General features: G+C 40.9%; 1 protein-coding gene and 1 long non-coding RNA gene across 3 annotated transcripts in view; both read right to left on the bottom strand.

The window, feature by feature from the left end:
- Positions 1-20,832, bottom strand: part of Gpc6 (glypican 6) — a 1,046,794-nt gene extending 1,025,962 nt beyond the window's left edge. The window contains exon 1 of one of the 2 annotated variants that reach the window (XM_005317045.5): positions 19,980-20,832. In XM_005317045.5, coding sequence (XP_005317102.1) covers positions 19,980-20,139 — 160 coding nt within the window. In that variant the 5' untranslated portion in view covers positions 20,140-20,832. The remainder of the gene's footprint in view (positions 1-19,979) is intronic. The other variant, XM_040281651.2, reaches the window with a different exon arrangement.
- LOC144365187 (uncharacterized) lies at positions 16,282-19,968 on the bottom strand. Its single transcript, XR_013423472.1, has 2 exons — positions 17,417-19,968; positions 16,282-17,311 (listed from the first exon to the last, which is right to left on the bottom strand). It is a non-coding gene; the product is annotated as an uncharacterized LOC144365187 (long non-coding RNA).
- Positions 20,833-21,388: the final 556 nt, after the last annotated feature.

Below are 21,388 nucleotides of genomic sequence, written 5' to 3'. Positions count from 1 at the left end.
AAAAAGAAATGATGATGTACTGTCCATGGGAAAGCACCTTTCAATCACAGTGCTGTTAGTCTCTGTCTCATTTTCCCAAATGAAACAGAGAAACTTTGTTTAGAGATTAAAAAACGTAATTAATAAGTCTATCATGACTGAAACAAATGCTTCAGCAATCAGGCTTCACATTATTAGACCTTAACACAATTTTGATGAAGTTATTATTTATTGTGGTGAGTGGTGGACCCACACACAAACAACAGTCCTCTCCAAACTCGAGAATCATATACTTTGTATACAGGCTTATATTTTCCAAGTTAGGAAATTAAGTCTACTGTTTAAGAAATGGACTCCCAAAAGTATACGTTCAATGTTTTTGACCAACTGTGCTTTTCATTCAGAAATCAGCAGACCAATTAGAAAACAAACAGCACCTTCAAGGTTACAACGGTTCTGTTAGGAGATATGCCACAAGCATGGAGCCATCTGCCTCACAAAGACATACACATGCAGAACTTGGATCCCACATGGAAGTAAATCCTCCCCCCAAAAATTAACATTATGTTCAGAAAGAAAGACTACCTGTACACATCAACTTAAAAAAAAAAATCTGGGCTAATTGCCATTAAAACTATTTCTGGGATTCAGTTATTGCTTCGATTGTTGCCTTCTGAAAAGACAAGTGTTTGTTTCTTAATATTATCTGAGTCATGCTTCAGTTTAACCCTGCAGGACAGGAGCACTGAGCTGGCCAGGCACAGCCTCCTCAAAGAACAGAAGACTGGAAGCATTCTGGCTCTTCACCAGCTCCATAAACAGAGGCGTGCTCCTGTCAGGCTAAGTCTCTGCTGAGCTATCAAAAATATTTTACAACTTAGATTAGTGTGTGTGCCTTCTTGAGTGGATTTTTTGTTTGTCCGATTGTTTGGGGTTTGCAGCTGCTGCTTTTAAGAAGAGAACATACGGCTGTCCGCATGGGAATGGAGACTTTTATTGAAAGGAAGAATTGTTCTGTTTGCTATCATCTGGGTGTCCACTCTTTATATTATTTATAATTTTAGAACTTGCTTAAATGTCCTATGCAAACTGTAACAGCACAAGAGATTAAATGCTCCATTTCAAACATCACAGAAAACATACAGAAGAGCTAAAAATTGCACCAAGGCAGAATATGGACAGCACCAAAAAAAGCCAACTTGTTTCATCTTTTCTCCAAGTGGGACTACGCACTGCATCATCTACGTAAGAAATTTAATGAGAGTCCCCAACTTAAATTGTTCCTTCTAGTTTCCTTTGACAAAAATAGCCACATTATTAGTGTCATCTTGGATTATCAAAATATTTACTTCTTTAGGCAAGCTTACACACTTTCAGAGGATAGTTACATCTGTGAATTCTTAAAAATACACGGCTTGCTAATTTTTGCTAAAGGAATGTTTGTATATGAAGTGGTAGGATTAAGTGTCATTTAAAACCACATCTTTAGTAGGGATAATCATATATGATAAGTAGTTATTTTCCTAATCTCGCTCTAGAAATTTTATTAGACATATGGGAACTAAGATAACTTGGGATTAAACACCTCTTTGGTATTCTGACACAACTTCCTAAGGATAAAGCATGTTCTAGCTACTTACCCAAAGATCAAAGGCCAGCTTTGCAGAATAACAGAGCCGTCCATTTCTGAAGGAGTTCCTATAGGGCATGATCTATGTGACAGGGGAATTTAACCTCCATATTTACAATATAAGTAGAGTCCACCCACTCATCTGCGAGACCTGTTAATACCATATAAGAAATGAATTATTCCACAAAAGAGGGGAAAAAGGACTTCAGAACCCCTTAACTCAACCTTGACCCCCCTCCAGCCTCTCTCTCCAATGGGTTACCTTTACCTGTCCCCTGGCAACCTATGTCTTCATCCCTGCACTCCCACATAACAGGGAAGCGGCTCATCTGTATGTCTATCTTCACTACACCATGTGGACCTCTAGGGCAAGGAAACTGAGTGCTGCTCTTTTAGCCTAGCAATTAAAAATAAATTGTTACTAACCTGTGCTGACATATGGAGGAGGCCCTAAGTAGGTAACAGCTAAAAATGGAATTCACAAAATTATAAGTGGTTCCTATGTCCGTGCCAGAAGCACAATTTATTATTCAAAGCCTCCGCCGTAAATAGATCATTCCAAAGGCAGTACACCTTGATTGCTTTATCCCTAGGCCTGACTTTTTAAACTAACTTTCCTCTCTATCAACTTCTTTATCTCCCAGGAAATGTCAGTGCCATTTAGAGTACTCTTTACGTTTAACTTCTCTAATCTTTTCAGGTATTTGAAAATGGCTGTCAGTGATAGCTAAAATATGCCACATTTTTTAAAAAACATTTTGATAGACATATACCTATATATGGCAATGCTTCCATGGGAGAAATGTTATGCTTTAGTATAAGATAAAAGCAACAAAATGCATGTTCCACACAATAAACTCTGCTGGTCAAGACTTCTTCAAATTGATTTCCACTGGCCTCAGCTAATAGAGCCTATCAGTAGCAATCTTTCAAAGGAAATATAAGGGTGTTTTTATATTACAGCATTTAATTTTGACCTTACTCAAAGTTGTCTGAAGGGCCTTCCAGGCACAAAAAAAAAAAGTCTTTTTTATAATTGCAATTAAGGAGTAGTTAATTATTTATTGAAAACCTACTATGCTCAGGCATTCTGCTCCAGGAAAACAAGTCTGTGTTAAGAGTATCCTCAGATATCTCAGAGGAAAATCCAGGAAGCCAAAACCAAGCACCTCATCTCATTTCAAAGGATGCAAGAAAAATGAAAATAGAACTTGATTCATTTACAAAAGATAAGACAGACACTACCTGTTATGGTTTAGATATGACAGGTCCCACAGAAGCTCATGTGTGAGACAATGCTGGAGTGTTCAGAGGTGAAATGATTGGGTTATGAGAGCATTAATCTAATCAGTGGATTAATCCACTGAAATGGATTCACTGGGCTGTAACTGTAGGCAGGATGGATGAAGTAGGTTACTGATGGCCTCCCTTTGGGGTTTACATTTTGTCCCTGGTAAGTGAAGTCAGTAAAGTGTGTTCATTTATTTTCTTTCTCTTCTCCACCACCCTCCCTCTGCCCCTGCTTCCTCATGGCCCTGTTCTGGGCTGCTTTCCTTCTGCCATGCCCTCTGGCCATGATGTTTCCTTCATCTCAGGCTCAGAGCTCTGGCGTCAGCCAACCATAGACTAAACCTCTGAAACCTTGAGCTCCAAATGAACTTTTCCTCCTTTAATTGTTCTTATCAGGTCTTTGGGAACAACAACAAAAAAAAAGCTGACTAAAACACTACCCAAGCTTGGCAGTGGAAGAAACTGGAATTGGGTGGCCTTGAACAAATGAATCTGAAGAGGGTTTTGAGGATAACTGAAGGTGAATTTTAGCTGGGTTGATTTACTTGGAAGAGAAAAGTAGGGAAGGCAGTTCAGTATTGCACTGAGTGTGAACAAATGATATGAGTACAGAAGAAAAAATGAATTTAGTGAAGAAGTTTTTATCAGATGGACACTTTTCTAGAAGAGTGCTTGGCATGAAGTTAGAAAGACAATCTGAGTTCTTGAAAGTTAAACCAAGATGCTTAAAATTTATTCTCAAGCCACTAGAGAACAGAGTGAACTGATGATAGGAAAAGGTTTAGATTTTAAGACAGTAGTTATCGAAGAGTGATCCAGGGGCTGGCGGCACCAGCATCCCCTGAGAATTTATTAGAAACACAAGTCTTAGAGCACCTTCTCATACCCACGGGACAGAAGCAGGGTGGGCCCAGCAGCCCATGTTTGAGCAAATCTTCTGAGTGATTCTCACTCACACTCCACTTTGAAAACCACTGGTTTAAACAAATTAAAAGAGCCAACATGTAACTGAAAAAGATGTTTGACTTCATCAGGGAAATGCAAATCAAAACTGCAATGAGATATCATCAAACCCCAGTCAGAATGACTATTTGTAAAAAAAAAATATATATATATATATATATATATATATATATATGAATGAATGCATTGAATTGCTGCACTATCCCCCATAAATATGCACAATTATTATGTCTGTATTATATTTCCATACAATATTTCCACACATATTGGAAAAAGGGAATTTTTACACTGCTAGTAGGAATAGAGATTATTATAAAAACAGTATGGAAGTTCCTCAAAAGAATTAAAAATAGAACGACCAAACAACGCAGCTATTCCAATTCTGGACATAAAAGAAATGAAATTAGTGTATCAAAGGGGTACCTGTGTTTACATGTTTTTGCAACAATATTCACCAAAATGCAGAATCAATTGAGGTCCACTGGCAGATGAATGGGTAAAGAAAATGTGGCACATAAAAGGAATATTATTGAGTCATAAATAAGAATGAAATCATGCCATCTGTAGCAAAATAGAGGAACTGGAAGATATAACATGAGGCGACATAAGCCAGGCACAGAAAACACAAAAACCACATATTCTTGCTCATATGTTGAAGCTTAAAAAAGGTTAATCTCAACGTGATTATAAGGAAGGGTGGAGGTAGAAGAGGGATCAAAACTTAGATAACAGGTTCCAAAACACAGGTAAATGGCAGAAATAAGTTCTAGTGTTCTACATCACAGTTGACTGACTGCAGTTCACAACCTACAAAATATTTTTATGAAGAACTGGAAGAGAAGTATTCAAAACCTCCAAATCTGAAGAAATGATAAATATATAAGGAAATGGAAATTCTAATTACTCTGATTTGATCATTACATGCTATATGCATGTATTGAATTGCTGCACTATCCCCCATAAATAGGCACAATTATTATGTGAGTAAAAAGAAAACAACAAGCAAATTAAAACAATCAAAGTGCAGCCAAAGATAGATCATTCTCCCTACAAAGGCCAACAGAGACTTGTGAAAATGGCAGCAGAGAAGCTTCAGTGCCATTTCCAAACGGAGAAACCAAAGAGAAGAGAAAGTAAATGTTTTTGAAAGATTTTTCTATGTGACATTTAATAGCATTTTAAGACCACCTTTTAAAGTTCTCTTACAGCTTCTCTTTCAAAAACACATCATAAAAGGAAATTTAAAATGAGTAGGTCTAAAGAGGAAATTGCAGCTTACTAGGTTTTCTCTCCTCTTCTGACTATGAAATAGACGATTTCTCATCCCAGGAGGGAACTAGAAAAAGGAGAAGTCACATTTACTTTGAGGCCTCTCTTTGTCAGGATGGTCACGTGCATTATGCTCCTTATACTTCACAAAAAAATGTTAGGAGTCAGGCAGTATTATTTCCCTTTTATATAGGTAAGGAATCTGGGGTTCAAAGAGAAAAGTAAGAGAAACTTAAAAGGGCCAATTTTTAAGCACAAAACAAAGAATTGGGTCCCTTTACTTCTGTGGCATCTGCCAGGGAGTCCAGAGATTCCCCTTAAGTAAAGACTTCATAGTCTTTCCAATTTGCAGGGTGTTTCAGAGTCTTCAGAAGTTTTCATGTTGCTTATATAATTGGGATACTATTTTGCAAAGACTTAATGGATTCCATTTGTTTGCCCCTTAAATTGCTAAGGGCATGAAGATCTGCTGGGGGATGTTTCTAAATCTGGCTGAAGGGCTTGAGGTCCAGCCAGAAAGCAGTAAACCCACCGAGGCCCAAAAGGTCCTTTGCAGAGGGAGGAGGACAGATGGCAATGTTTGCCAAATCACCTAGCTGCTCCTCCCCGAGTTTTGACTTAATTTGGGGAAGCCAAAGAGAAGCAGGATTTGGGGCCTAAATCCTGTGTAGGACTCTGTGAGATTACTTGGTGGGATACCTGGCACCAACCTTAGGGTGAACTCGGAGCAAAGACTAAACCCCACATCATGGTAGACACACCAAGCCCAGAAGTCCCTGGAGCCCTCTGGGAACACTCAGAAAGAAAGCAGCCGATTGGCAAACCAGAAGGCTTGTCATGGTCCTACCACACCAAGTGAGCAAGGTCGGAGATGGTCCAAGGCCAGGTGAGGGACAGGCTAGGAGGTCTCTGGGCCACAAAGGCCAATGTGAGGATGAACAAGACTAGGTCTCAGGTCAGCAGTTCAGACCCGCCAGACCCTGGAGATGGGATGAACCCAAGGAACAGGTCTGCTCTCCTGGTGGAGTCACTCCCTTTCACTCCTGCCCTCATCTCAGATGTTGATTTTCTTACCTATTCTTGCTAACTGACAAGCAGTGGTCTAAGAATTTTATGAATGTGAATTCACTTAATGCAATCCCAATGATGAGAGGTAGTCATGGCTGTTATCCCCATTTACAGATGAAGCAGTGGAGGTAGGAATAAGGTTCAGAAAAGGCTGAGGAGAGGAGCAAAGAGCCAAAGCAGTTTCTGCTTAACCAGCACACCACCCCAGCACCCCACAGGATTAACTGGACGATCCAGAGAGGCCAAACAGATCAGACTCGATTTTCAATTAGGTTAGATTCAAATGTTTTTTCTTGTGACCCTAAAAGGGGGAGCACCTGAGGAAAACCAGGCGGGCTACAGGAGTGCAGAGGAGAGAGAGGAGGAAGGAGAAGAGGAGAAGGAGGAGAGGAAGTCATATGTCTTTCCACAGAAGAATTGCAACGTGCGCAGTTTCAACTTTGAGGACAAAGTTGGTGTTGGTTCACGTGCTCCCTGAAGGTCCTGTCCAGAGTCTGTACGATGGCAAGTTCCTGGACAGAGGACCCCCAAGGCTGTTTTGCTCTTACCTCTTCTAGTTATTTCTGGAGGATTGGAAATATGAAGCCTGCTTGGAGTATGTGAAATTAAATGACATATGATTTCTCTAATTCTTAAAATGGAAAAAAAAAATCCAAACTTCTGATTTGACAATTTTTCAGACATGTTTAACTCCCCTCCCCATCCCCCCCACATGAAAATCCACCTCCATCGACCTCTTTCAACTTGGCTTTCCAGTTCACCATGCAGAGGAGCGAGCGTACACAGCTGCCTATTTGGGAAACATTTCACAGCTGTGACCAACAGAGGACAAAGCATGCAAAACACCCTACAGGGAAGCCAAGGTAGACAGGAAGAAGTCTGAAAGTTAAATGTGCCGTTTTCAGAAATACACTGCAATTTTTAGGACTGGAATGGATTGACTTAAAGTACAAGGGGTTTTAGAAGCTTCAAGGAATCCCATTAATTATCCGTTCCCTCATGTGGAATTGCCCCAGGGGACCACTCTTACTGGTGAAGGCACATCCTCAGTGACCTCAGTTCCTGGTGGGCAGGAATCCAGGACAGAGAGCCCAATAAGGTGGTGGATTTATGGCACGGAGAGTACTTTCTATTTATCTGGGATTTGTTTCCGTTTTTTAAATCTAACATGCCACTGAATAGATGCAAGGATATGATGTTAGTACAATGTCTGTGGGAGAAAAAAAAAAAAAAGATTCTTCCAGGGAAGAGGAAAAAAAGAACAGTGCTTTCAACATTCAGGATCCTTTACATCTGCTGCTCAGCTGGAAACACTGTTAAAAGGCCATTAGAACCTTAAGGTAACAGACCTCGAATGCTATGAAAGCCATGGAGCAATTTGCTGTTTGTGTGAGGAGTACCAGCCCCAGCCACTTCCTTTTCATGGGCTGAAAACAGCTTCTGTCATGAGCCGTGAAAATCAATTCCACAGCAACCAGGCTGAAATGTGGCTTCAGGTGGTGCACCTACAGACTGGCGCTGTACAGCAGAGCCTCCTTCTGGGCAACCCTGGCACCTTCCAGAAGCCCCAGACAGCAGCTCCCCAGTAGTGCTCAGGAGGCAACCAGCAGCTCTGAACTTGCAGGAACCTTCAGGCTTATCTCTTGGGAGGCTGGTTCTCCCTAATGCTTAATTAGGCTCAAATCGGAATTGTCACCCTGAGTGAAGACAGCTCTCAGAACTGTGGGGCTGGCAAAAGCCCGCTCTGGCTTATTGGTGTTACATCTCTCTCTATTTCCTGATTATGTTAATTGTGAGAGAGGCTCATTTTTTTCCCCCAATTATACTGTTTCTAGGCCTTTTAAAATATAGAACATTTAAAAACTTTGTTTCAAATATAAAGTCTTACTTGTGAAAATAAATATTTCAGGGGGATAGCAATGGTTTTTGTCAAGAAGTATGCTTCATATACTAATGGTTAGAAAGTTTGAAATTAGTTTTAAAGTGTGTGACAGGTTTTTCAGCTCCAGGAAATGGCTACTCCAATTACAAAATGCAACCTTGGTTACCACAGACAATTAAGATCATTCTCACCAATATTTCTATATATAGTCAACCTTTCCTTAAACTGAAAACCTTTGCATAGTCTGCTAAGCATGTTGTGGGTAAGGATAAATTGCCAATCAAATCACAGAAATCAGCTTATGTTTATGCAGGTAACTTCCTATAACATCATTTATCTTCACATTAATAACCCAGGCTGAGCAACTCATTCAAAGTTCATTTATTAAGTCTGTTGTGAAAACCAAAATGGAAAAAGTATAATTTTATTTTTTTGTGCTGTGAATACCTAATATACCTAACTTGTTTACTTAGCTGAAATTTAAATGCAATTACTTTGTATAGTACTTTTTCTAATATTTATTTTTTAGTTGTAGTTGGACCCAATACCTTTATTTTATTTACTTATTTTTATGTGGTGCTGAGGATTGAACCCAGGGCCTCACATGTGCTAGGCAAGCGCTCCACCACTGAGCCACAAACCCAGCCCCTACATATTTTTTTACTAAAACAGAAAACTGTAGGTTTGTTCAATTTTTATGTCTATTATACAAAATATATGATGAAGATCTCTGAGTGATTCTGAGAAATTTTTCAGTTACTGTTCAAAGAGGGGAAGATGGAAACTGGAAAGGAAATACTCACAGCAGGTTTGTTTGTTGATGACATAAGATTTGCCATTTTGCAAAGTATTTTATATTCAATTGAAACTGACCTTTTAGAACAGCCATGTGGTAATGCAAGTGAAATGAATATATTCTTTATTGCAGTCATATAAAAAGGTTGGCCTGAGAGTTTAACATAGTACTTGACCTCATGATTCTAATACCCCCAAGTCTCTGAAAGAATACTGAGTAGGATACCACATAATCATGTGAGTAGTAAAAGCACAATAAAAGTCTTTCACACATTAGCACTTGATAATGTAAACCTAACAGTGAACTATGTTTCCCAAGTTCAATACAAATTTATGGCTGGAGAAGTCCTAATAGATTAGAGTAGGAGTGCCAGAAATCCTGCATTTCCAGTGCTAGCACTTTTAGAATTACAAATTCCTATTTTCCATGTAGAGCTCCTAAATGCTTCAGAAAAAATTGGTTAGCCCATCAGAAAAACAGAAGTCCATAATTAAATCTTGATTTGTGTATTGGTGGGTTTTTTTTTTACAACAGCTTATCCATAAAAGGTCTTAAAAAAAACTCTGACTTCTAAAATCAGTTCATTCGCATGAATATCTCTTTAAAATAATAGGACTCTTACAGACATAAAATAATCGCAAAGATATGAGGATGGTTAGTTTTACAAGTTAGTTCCCATGGCTAGTTTTTTATATGATAAATTACTACACTATATTTAAAGAAACTTTTGGTTAAGCCTTTTGTGCTAAAAAAGAAAATATTGACTGTATTAAATTTTACAGTTTTTGAGGTTTTAAAAACTCCCAATCATTGGGGTTTATTTTTAAAATAATGGGAAAAGCCAAGAGCTAAAGGACAATATTTTCTTTTTTTCTCTTCCTCTTTTTTTTTTTTTTTTTTTGTTTAGGCTATCATTTAAAAATATCTATTCTCTGGGCTGGCTTTTTTCAAGTTCATTCACCAGTGCTATTGACTTTTGACTTATTCTGACCCATTAATAAAATAATAAGTGAAAATTGCTCATTATTTTTTTAGAAGATTTCAGAGTGCTTTCTTTGTAAAGAAAGTTGCCTCGACCACTGCAGCCTTAAAGAGGAAATATCTCTAGTTCCTTGAAATTCAGCTAAGGAGCACCGGTCCCTGCTAGTCTCTCTTGACTGTCCTGGGGCACACAGAGGAAAACATTAATTTCTTAAGGAATTTAAGAACCTTACATAAGGAACAAACAGACAAGTGATAAAGCCTACAGAACCCAAGTTTGCATGCCCAGAATAAATTATGCTGTAACTTTAATTAAATGTACATAAAATGAAAAGTGAACAGCTCTTAAATGTAGTCTCCTTCCATAAGAACCTAGAGGTCAGTAAAAATGGCTAGATCTGCACCCAAGAGCCTAAAGCAGAGAAAACAATTCAAAGAGAACATGAAGGAATGGGATTCCTCTTTACCCAAAATCTTCTACATAGGAAATATATAATAGAAAAAAAAGAGTCATATATACCCACAGAATGCATGCCAAATTATCAAACAAGGATCTTATAGTGAAAGAGTGGGAATCCTAAAGTACAACTTTAAATAATACTGCCAATCTCCCCTTTAAAGCAATGTGGAGATTCCCTTCTAATCATCAGGGCAAGGGGTACCCCTGCAGTTCCAGGTACAGATAATATGGCTCTTTTCCTTGGTCCCTCTAGTGGCCAAGGTAAATTTTTTTTAAAGAAATCTGAGAAGATTTGTGGTACCATGTGGAATATTAACCTATTTTCTGGGTGTAGAAATAACCTACTTTCTTGGGATTCTTATCCAAGATCAAGGTAGGAAACCTGTGTTTGAAAGCACTTTGAGCCACACATGATGGTGCACACCTGTAATCCCAGATACTTGTTAAGCTGAATTATGAGGATCTCAAGTTCAAGGCCAGAATGGACAATTTAAGAGAACCTATCTCAAAATAAAATGAAAAGGGATGGGGATGTAGCTCAGTGGCAGAGCACTTGCCTAACATGCAGGAAGCCCTGGATTCAATCCCTAGTACTGCAAGCACAAATAAACAAATCCACTTTGAATGGAATTCAGAGTGTAGCCCCCAAAGATTCAACAGCATTAGCATCACCAGAGAAAACTTTCTAGAAATGCAAATTCTTGAACCCAGCCCAAAACTACTGAACCAGAAACTAGAGGAGGTGAACCCTAGCCATTTGTATTTAGCCAATCCCTCCTATAGTGATTTTGATGTGCAAAGTTTATGAAGTATCCCTGCTCCAGATCACTGGATCTCGATTTCATAATCACATCAGAATTACATCAGAAAATTAAAAAGAAAGAAGGAAGAAGGAAAGGATGGAGAGAAATTCAGGCCTCTCTTCCCAAACCAATTAAAATCAGGGAATCTCTAAAGATGGAGCTCAGGTATAGGGTTTTGGGTTTTGTTTTTGTTTTAATGTCCCGCATGATTTTAAATGTACTCCCTGCAATGACCCAGGCTTTTTCCAACTAGCAAGAACTGATTATTAAATTTGAAGAAGTTTTGTGAACTGGTTATTAATTCTTGGCAGCTTGAAATTGGTCATGATGGTAATGTTTCTGTAACAGAAATTGGCAGATGCTACAAATCAGGGCTCCCCAGATCCCCCCAGGCCAAATGTTAAACATTTATCAGTTCCCCACTGCCCAGGGTTGAGAAATACCAGATTAAAGAAACAAAGCCAAATACCTAATTAATTCAGGCAGTCTGGATAGTTTCTCTCAAATTTCTCCATCACAGCTCAATTCCTTGGGATTCTTATTAAGATTATGGAGATTAAGCAGGCAATGCAGTGGCCATCATCTCCCTGGGAGGGCACACTGGTGACAAGTCCAGCTCAAGGTCCATGGTCCCTTTTGGTTCCCTTAAAGCACGGACACAGGAAGCAATTCTGGACTGAAGTGTGCATCAGCTGGGGACTTCTGAGGACAGTCTCCCCCCAAGAGACACGTAGGGACAAATAGTCCCTTTTGGTGGCTTTGGTCAACTCCTGGTGCTCCAGCAGCCACCTTGTGTCCATACGGAGGTGATGTGGTAGAAGGTGGAGAGAATGGGGCACCCTGAGGACACTATAAAATCACTACCTTCTCACTTTTAGAAGTACCCTGCGTGGGGACGCCTGCTGTGTGAACTCAGGATCTTCCCTGGTTGTGTAAGCCTTTGGAGTCAGGATTCTCTGTGACCTGCAGCCAAAAGTATCTTCACTTACCCAGGTTATTTCAGGAAAGAGTTTCAACAGTTTTTTTCCTTTTTAAATGCTTTTACTGGAACGTCTACATAGCATCCTCAGGTTTTTAAGTTTTTTAAATTAACTAAAATTTAAATTGTCTTTGCCTCCTCTTCTTGCATGACCTTATTTGACCTCTTCTCTCCTCTGGCCCTCCTCAGGGCCCTCAGCGTTTCCTGCTTAAGTATCTGAAAAGGCCTCCTTACTGTTCTCCTTTGCTCCCCCTGGGGTTCTAATGATGTCCTCTCTAATCCATCCTGTGTGCAGGGCTTGCCCAGTCTAAAACAATCCTCTCATCATGTTACTTCACTGCCAGTAACAGAGAAGGATGACCTCAGTCCCATCTTACAAAGCCTGGGGTTTCCAAGGTCCTCCAAAAATCTAACCCCACCCAAAATGCTCAGTATGATTTTTCACACGTTTTTAATAAATTTTCCTCTTTGCTGTTCACACCCTGTTTGCTCATATATATGAACTTTTCCCTGAACGCCACCTTCTTTCATGGTCTTTTGCCAAATGCTACCCAGCCTCAAGGTCCCAATTAAATTTTGCCACCACCTTTGAGTAAGGTCAAAGAAATTGCTTTATTCTTTGATTCAGTTTATTCTTGGATACAATTAAATATTGATATCTGGTACTTAAGCCATTGACACAGCATAGTTCAAATCTTAGGGACTGATGATGCAATTTAGTTAATTCTCCACCTTGTTTGTTTGTTTGTTTATGCTACCACAGCACAAAGAACCATGACTTCCACTTCATAATGGGCAGAGGTGATTATATGTGCTTGGATAATTCCATATTTCCTGACAGTTAATATTTCATTTGACCCTATTTGAGAAGTCTCTCTGGGCCACACTGATAGTCTTAAAAATCCTCTGCTGACTTACTGTATGCCAAAGTATTTAGATTACCTTGGTAATTCAATTAATGTTTTCTGGACAACTTTTTCTTAATTTCATCTCTCTTCTCTTATATACATACGCACAAAACCTATAAATTTTCAATCAAATAGTAGATGCTGAATAATATCTAATTGATTAATGGCCCAGTGGTGGTATCCACTGTGCCTACTATTTCTTGATCCTTCCTTCCATTCCCACAGTCAACACGCTTATTCAAGCCTCTTCCTCTACATTGCTCCCTTCCAGTTCTTTATCTCTGGAACAACCAAACTAACGCTTCAAAACCATGTACATCCTGACCGCAACACTTCTTGGACAGCTTTTTTGCTCTCACGCCAAAGGCAAAAGTCATCTGAGCCCAAGGCATTGTACAATTAATCCAGGAAAAAGTCATGACCTCCAGGTGGCAACACACAGTGTGCTTCATTGAGAGGCACTTGGGTTGCAAGTAAGGGAAGGTCTGTTGCAAGGACAGACCATCCAGAGCCAACAGAGGAGCCAATGCCCAAAGGGCAGAGGAACTCCCAGGGGAGTAGGCAATGAGAGAAAGGGCATTATGGACCTGGGCAATGTCACTTTACAACATGCTGGGGAGTCCTTGGGGCAGAGAGCTACAAAGGGCAGCAGCAGCGTCCAGTTGTTGCCCCAGGGATTGTCTTATACCCAGGGAGCAGGACAGGGGCAGTTCAGCAGGACTCAGAAGCATGCAGACCCTCAATGGTTAAAACTCTGCTTTGTACTGTATTTAAAGCAACTGCTTGGGTAGAACTTGAGTTTAAAACTGGTGTGCTTTTGAGTTAAAAGTCCAAATCTGCTGTGAAAAAGTAAACACAGGGCTGATATGCTGGGGCATCCTTGAGTCCGTCACATAGGTCACTACCTGGCCTCTCCCCAGCTCCCAGCACTGGAACTTCAACATGGCATCACAACGTCTAATGACTGTAATCTGTACCCCAAACTCACACCTATACAACTCCTTATTCAGAGTTTGGAACTCTTCTCATGTGTCCCATGTACTCAGCTTACAGGACCTATGTGTACCTTCCACTGTCCCCTTGCCTTACTGATGGTTTCTCATGGTCAAGATCCCAGAGCTTTTCCCCAAGGAAACATTTCTAAAACCCTCTGCCTAGATCAAAGGTTCCTGTAAAATGTCCCTGCAGTGCCAGGTACCTTTATGCTGTGTACTCACCCCCGCTGTAGTTAACTCATTTTGAATGGTGCCCTGAATTTCTGCCTCCCTGCAGGGATCAAAATTCCCTGGGACTCTAGACCAAGCGGGTGGCACAATGACTTAACATTGTAAGTGTACAATAAATATTTATTACGTGAACTTAAAAATTGCCGGAAGGAAGGGAAGAATACACAAGGGAAGAATGGGTTACGAAAATAATCAACAATGGAGAAAATGTATAAATGAGAAATCAAATTTCTATTTTTCTTTCTGATTACTGCACTAGTTTAGAAAATACTTTTCATCCCAAGTCACTAAAAAACTTCGTATTTGCATACAAAATATTTAAAACTTAGAAATCTTTACCTAAGATGTATCATTATGAAAGCCTTTACTTACAAATGTGCTGTCCCAGGGACTCCATAACACTTTCAAACATTCAGTTTACAGTAATTTACATATCATATAAATTACTGTAAACTGAATAATACTGGGGAAATCTATGAAACTAAACTAAGCCGAGTTACGTATGGCTAAAGAATTTAGCCAAGCAGAATTCAGGGGTATAAACACCAAGTTTTTAAAAATATTAAACAGCTGTTTATATTGACAAGACAACTCTGATTCACCTTATTGGCCTTGCTAGAAATATTTTGAGAGATGAGAATACGGGCTGGGGACAGTCTTATAATCATATTGTAGTATATTTGAATAAAAGCTAAAATTAAGTAGTTAAAATCACTTTGAAAACAACTATTTTACTGTAATCTCTACCCCAAACTCATATCTATAGAACTCGAGTGAATGCAGGTAGGTCATTTAGCATATGATAATTCTCTATAAGTGTTCATAATTTTAAAGGAACACTAGTCACTTTCTCACATAATGACATAATCTTTAGCCACAACATATGATGTTGTAGATTTTAAATTAATTTTGAGAGTGGCCTACATTTCTACTCACAAGCTATTAAGATGCAATGCAATTAAAAGATGAGTTTTATGTAAAAAAAAAAAAAAGCATATCAGTCAACTTAAACGAACTCTTGTTCCCAATGATGACATATTATCCTCTAATTAAATCAGCTAAGATAACTCTGTTTGCAAAGATCACTCTAAAATTAATTCCCAAATCAAGAGTTTAACAAGTAGCACTCCTAATAGGCCGGATTTTAGATTGCTTTGATACCTGGAATTAATGTAATTCTTTTAGAAATCTAGTGACCTGCCAAATCATAAAAAAAAAAGAAAAAGAAAAACATTTGAAGTTCAGCTAATTCCATTTATAAATCACACTGTTCATCCAAAGGACTTTAAAGACATCAGCTAACTAAACAGAGGGCAAAGACCTCGGATTCTTTGAAGCAGGCAGATAAATGGAACTTAAATAATTTATTCCAAAGTAGGACATTTAATATGGCAATAAAAGAGGAATAGTTTTCCCATTTATGTTAATCTAGTATCTACATGCAAATAAAAAAAATGTGTTAATGGCAAATGTTTTAAATAAGTTGGTTTTCTGGGGGAGCAGAGGACAGGATGTGTTTCCAAAGAAAGGCAAGACCGATCTGACAAAGGTCAGGCATGTGTGATGTGTAGGGTGTGTGTGTGTGCGTGTGTGTGTGTGTGTGTGTGTGTGTATCTTTGAAGCCAATAGAGGACTAAAAAAAAAAAATGTTAGTACATCAGCAGAGAATAAAAGAATGTCTTTTTTTCTTTTTTTTTTTTTTACTGTAGACCTTGAGATAAACAGCTGATAAACTGACATCAAAGAGATGTGAGAACAGTTTAATGCTATCTTAACATCTAGCTGCAACCCAACTCTCAAAATGCATGAGACTGAAAGCAGGAAAAATAAATATTGAAAATAGAGATTATTGTAATTTTTGTCTTAATCTGTAGAGATTAACTGCCTTCCTCTTCTTACCTCCATTGATAACTTCGTATCGTAAGTTTTGTTAGACCAATATTACAGTAGGTCCACAACAAACCAACACATGCACTTTAGTTTCTATGTTTTACATAGCCATAGCAATACAATAAAATGATTAGGATAAAATAAATAAATAAAGGTATTGTGTCTACATAAATATTTTTTTAAATGATTAGGAAAATGCACAAATATATTTTAGTGGTGGGGATGTGGCCAATTCTTGAGAAGATAAAAACAAATTCAAAGTGACTCTGAGACATTATAGATATTACAAGGATGCATAGGGTGATTAATAAAGGAAGCTATATATGTATGAGGTGGAGTCAGAATACATTCTTAATGCATTTATTCAACAAATGCTAGAAGCTTAATACTGTAAGGCTCTGGGCCATGCTAGGTCTCTAGACTCTGGCATCAACCTGCCTCAGCTTTCTGTCTAGCCTGGTCATCCTTGTCAAGTTAATTAGTTAAGTCTTTTCTGCTCCCATCTTTTCACCCATAAAATAGGGCTCATGTTAGCATATACTAAATCATTAGAAATATTCATTAAGGTAATGCTTTTAAGGTGATGCCTCCACAAAGGTGATGGGCACAGTTTCTCAATGAGAGATTTAAATGAAGCTACATGCCATGGAAACATGATCACATAAGTCACTGTTAACTACACAGTATGAAAACTGACGACCCCAACAGTGGCAGAGTAAAACAACAGGCTCTGCTGTCAGTTGTGGAGTTTCTTGAGTAGCCACCATGATGAGTTGGACTGGAAAATGGGATAACACAGGATTACTTGATGCATGAGGAAAGACTGTAATCTGTCATGCTGAGGATCTACTGCTCACTATCCTCCCAGAAGCTAGGACATGAGAAAATAAATGAGCATTAAACACCATGAAGGCTTTTGGCTAGATGTGTGAAATTACTTCTACACCACAAGAATTCTTTAGTTATGAGAATGGAGAGCTGAGAGGGCTCAGGAGTCCACTCTTCTTTGGAGGTCTTCAAACAAGGATGGATAGAGTCGATCTGATCTGCCTGTGACAGTTTAAAATCAGGGCTGAGTGAAGATTGATGATGCAAACTGCCCCTTCCCAAGCACTCTTGGAGAGGAGAACTTCATATATTATCTATCACAGTCCCTCATCTGATGGTCTGAAGAATTCTTCTCTATCCTAGAATAGAAAGCAATATTATTTACAACAGCAAGTTCTAAGTAAAACCTTAAGGTTATCGATAATGCCCTCATTATAGATCAGATATTTCCCTAAGCAAGGTACCTGCAAACATCTTCAGCCAGAAACAGTTCTTCTCATGAATGGGAAGTCTAAAGAGTTTGTTTTTAAATGCAGATTTCCTGGGGTACCACCAATGGTACATGCCAATTCTCAAGCAAACCACTGGATGTCTAAACAAGGCAAAGGATGAAAACCATCATAGAAACCCTCACCAATTCTAGATAATCAAGTGTAAATATTATCAAGAACTAGAGCAGAGTGAAATTATTATTATTCATTTAACAACTGATCATATTTCCTTACTGGTTATTCCAAAAGCAATAGCAAACCTAATTTGCTTTAGCATTAAGTTTACTTTGAAAAAAAAAAAAAGAAAAAAATCACAATTATCTTTCAATTAATTATTTTCCTATCAGATGTGCCTCTTACACCCTGGTAATCAGGACCTTGATTATGTTCATCAGCATCAGTGTGCCCTTTGTCCTGGAAAGTGAGTCTAAGAGCGAACACATTTTAGGAATCCATAGCTGATAGGCAGAACTTAATTGTAAAGAAGCAGGGAGGAGAAAAAAATACACAACAAAAGCCCTCTGCTGTTAAAATACTACTAAAAGATTTATATAAACCACTGGGAATGCTCTCCAAAAAAGTAAATGTTGCCTACAGAAATCATTTATACTGAAAGTCTTCACTTTGCTCTTAAGGAGATTTTCTGTAGTGCTGAGGATGAACTATGGTCTCCTGAGAGTCTCATATCCACCAACGAATACCGAAGCAATTTTAAAATACTTAACTATTTTCTTCTTTGAGATATCTAAAATCATGTTGGGAAATATCTGTGTTTGAAAGATATAATTTGAAAAAAAAAAAAGGATAAGAGGAGAAAAAGTTTCTAAAGCGTCCATATTAGAAACCTTTTAAAAGTTGAATTCCCTGAGATTAGGGAAGGGGGGTAAAAGCAAAGCTGATTCTTATCAATTAATTAAAAAGAATGAAATAATAGACAAAGAGGAAGGAGAGTTAAGAAACTTAAGGAGTTGTAAGGGCAGTTGCTCTCTATTCATTGATTAACAAATTAAGGAGTTCTGGAAAAGGGAGACAAGAAGTGACAGGGATGGAAAAGTAGTCTTATAATTCACCCCAGGTTCCGCCTGGAGAGGGAATGTCTGGCTGAGAAGTGGAAAAGGCTCCCTCTATACAAGGCGCCACGCTATATGATATATGCGTGGTTTTTTTTTTTTTGGTAATGCCCAAATTTATGTAAATGTGTTAATTTCAGTGTGAGTAAAGCCCTTCACTCCTAGAGTTTGGAGATCGCTCACAATAAAACAGCAATTCCACAACGTAATGAAACTGTGCTGCTTTTAAGAGAACTGCAACACGCTTTTCATCCATCCACCAGTTCTTTGGCAAAATGCAGAGAGCAGCTGCAGGAAATCCAGCGTTTTGCTGGGCGATCTGAGGTCATTAAGGACTTCATCTACCCGGTTTGAGCAGCCCGCGCCCTCACAGCATCTCCAGGTTTCCTTTAGCCTCTCTCAGTTCGCTGCTCTCGCAGCCAAAGGATTATCTCTCGCCGACACGTTTCATTCACAGAGCCCCAGAAAGGCTGGGATTCGGTTGGAGCTAAGAGCTGGAAAACAGGCACCCAGCCTGCTGCGCAAGTTGTTGGAGACCAAGTGCTACACTCTCAGGCGCCCAGAAAGAGGGTGGGGGCTCTTGAGCTCTCGACCCAGGAATGCTAGTGGGGGAGCATGCGGGGGACGCGGAGTCCGCAGACCCAGAGCCCAGTCCCCAGCTGAGACACCCGCGCAAGTTGGCTAAGCTTCCGAGAGCCGGCAGGCTGGCGAGGCCGTGCTCAGGACCTGGCGCCGCGCAGGGTGGCTGGGGTGTCTACCCAACACGAGTGACCAACCGCAATCGGGGAAGCACGGAGGAACCGTAACGGGAAAGCCCGCCCCAAATCTGAAATAGGCAGTCCACGAAGTCCCCCAGCCAGCCCTGAAACGCCGCCGTCCGGAGGCCTGGGCTCCGGCGGGTGTCCCCTAAGTTTAGCCCGCCCCCAGCACGAGCAACGAGCGCTCGCTCAGCTCCCTGCACCACCCCGAGAGTAGAGAGAGAGGGGCTAGGGAGCCCTCCGCGTCTCCCCGCCGCCCCCGCCGGCGCGAAGGCGGGAGTGGAGAAGGCGCCACTCAGACTGTGGCGCTGGGCAAACTGCGGTCGCAGTTCTTCCAAGTTTGCCCAAGCGAAAGGCGCAGGGTGGGTGCCCCGCTCGGCGATCTGCTCTCGGCCCGTGGTCGTCCCCGAGTGTCCCCGGTTCCTCGGCCCGCCTGGCCCGCTCTAACAACGGAGGTGGCCGGGCGCGAGAGCAGAGGGAGGGCGGGAGGGAAAGAGGGTGCTCCCGCGTGTGCACACAATGAGGCAGCGGAGACGCACACCTTCCCCCGCGAGAGAAGCCGCGGGAGCATCGGCCGCCCGGCGGGGAGACGCAGTGCCCCGAGGATTCCTGACAGAAAGTGAACACACCAACTCAGCAACAGGGGAAAGGAAGAGGGCGTGCAGCCGCCCAGGCTGCAGCCTGCCCCGGCCGCGCGCCCGCGCTTACCTGCGATCTCCTGGTAGGGGATGTCCGCCAGGCTGAATCCCTTAGCACCGTACGCCTGCCGGACCTCGCCGCAGCTCCGAGCTTTCACATCCGCCCGGGCCGGGAGGGACAGCAACAGCCCCGAAAGGGGAAGAATCACAGCCCCGATCCAAGAAGGCATGGTGCAACATGCAAATCCAGCTCGGTAAACCCCAGGGCCCGTGCGCTCTTCACCTTGCCCCTCAAGCCGAAAGCCCGCCAGAGCCAGCGGCGCGCTCCTTGCCGCTGCCCAGAGTCACCCCCTTCCGCCAGCCGAGGGGACCAGCAGCGCAGCCCTCTGGACTGCACTCAGCAAACTTTTATAAGCCCGATGGAGGATGGAAAGCCAACCAGGGCTGGTTGGGGAAGCAGCCGCCTTGCTTCGCTATCCCCTCAAATCGAAAACGATGCAATAAAAAAATGAAGAAGAGGGGAAGGAAAAAATGTTTAAAAAATGACCATGGGGGTTCAGAGCTGCGATCCGAGTCCCGAGCCGCAGAATCCTAGAGCGCTGCGAGCTCTGCTGGCTAGAGTGCGCCGCGAAGGTGGGAACGCGCGCCGGCTCTCCCGGGAGGGAGGTGGACAGGCGAGCGCGAGTGTGTGCGCGCGTGTATATGTTGGTGTGAGCGCGGGGTTCTTGGGGCTGTGTGCGTGGAGGTATGTGTTGGGGGTATACGGGATCCGGAGGAAACCTCAGCTTCACACAGACTGAGGGAGCCTGTGAGAGTCCTTCTGAAATAGGAAGAGAGAAATCCTGGAGGCAGACACGAGAGGCAAGAGGGAAGGAGAATGGAGAGGAGAGAGAGAGAGAAACGTGCTACACATTGCACAGCCGAAATTCAGAGGCAGTGTCGACAGCAAAACCTGGAGTGGATCGTTTTCTACTCGGTAGGAGGGGAAAAAAATTAAAAAAGGAAACGTCCCTATTTTCTTATTTATTTCACATCCGTCATAACGATCCGACATGCTGCCTTCAATGGCATAAATAAGAAATCCAGAAGGACAAAGTTTTTTTTTAAAGTCTTTAACTTATGCTATTAAACTGCATTTTTGTGGAAATAAAGGACATTGGAATTCCAATTGTTGCTCTTGTCCTAGTGAAACACAAAGCCAGGGCAGAAATGCAGAAATATATAGAGGAGTCCCTGAGTAGCAGAGCACAACCGCCCCTTGATATAGATGTATAATTTCTGTTTGGTTTTACTGTGTTTTGCTTTCAAAAAAAAAAACAAAAAACTAGTAGTTTGTGCACCTATTAGAGACCAGTAGTCCTTTCTTTTAAAATTTTTGGTTCTGAATTCAACAAATTACTTTCTCATTTCAAATATTAAATACTGTTGGATCAAAAATACTACCGGTGTGTGGAAGAACTAGGCAGCGAAGAGGAACAG

The sequence above is a fragment of the Ictidomys tridecemlineatus genome, chromosome 6 (genome assembly GCF_052094955.1).
Source record: "Ictidomys tridecemlineatus isolate mIctTri1 chromosome 6, mIctTri1.hap1, whole genome shotgun sequence".
NCBI classification, from domain to species: Eukaryota; Metazoa; Chordata; class Mammalia; order Rodentia; family Sciuridae; genus Ictidomys; species Ictidomys tridecemlineatus.
Note: the sequence above shows the minus strand (reverse complement) of the source record. Positions and strands in the feature narration are given on the sequence as shown.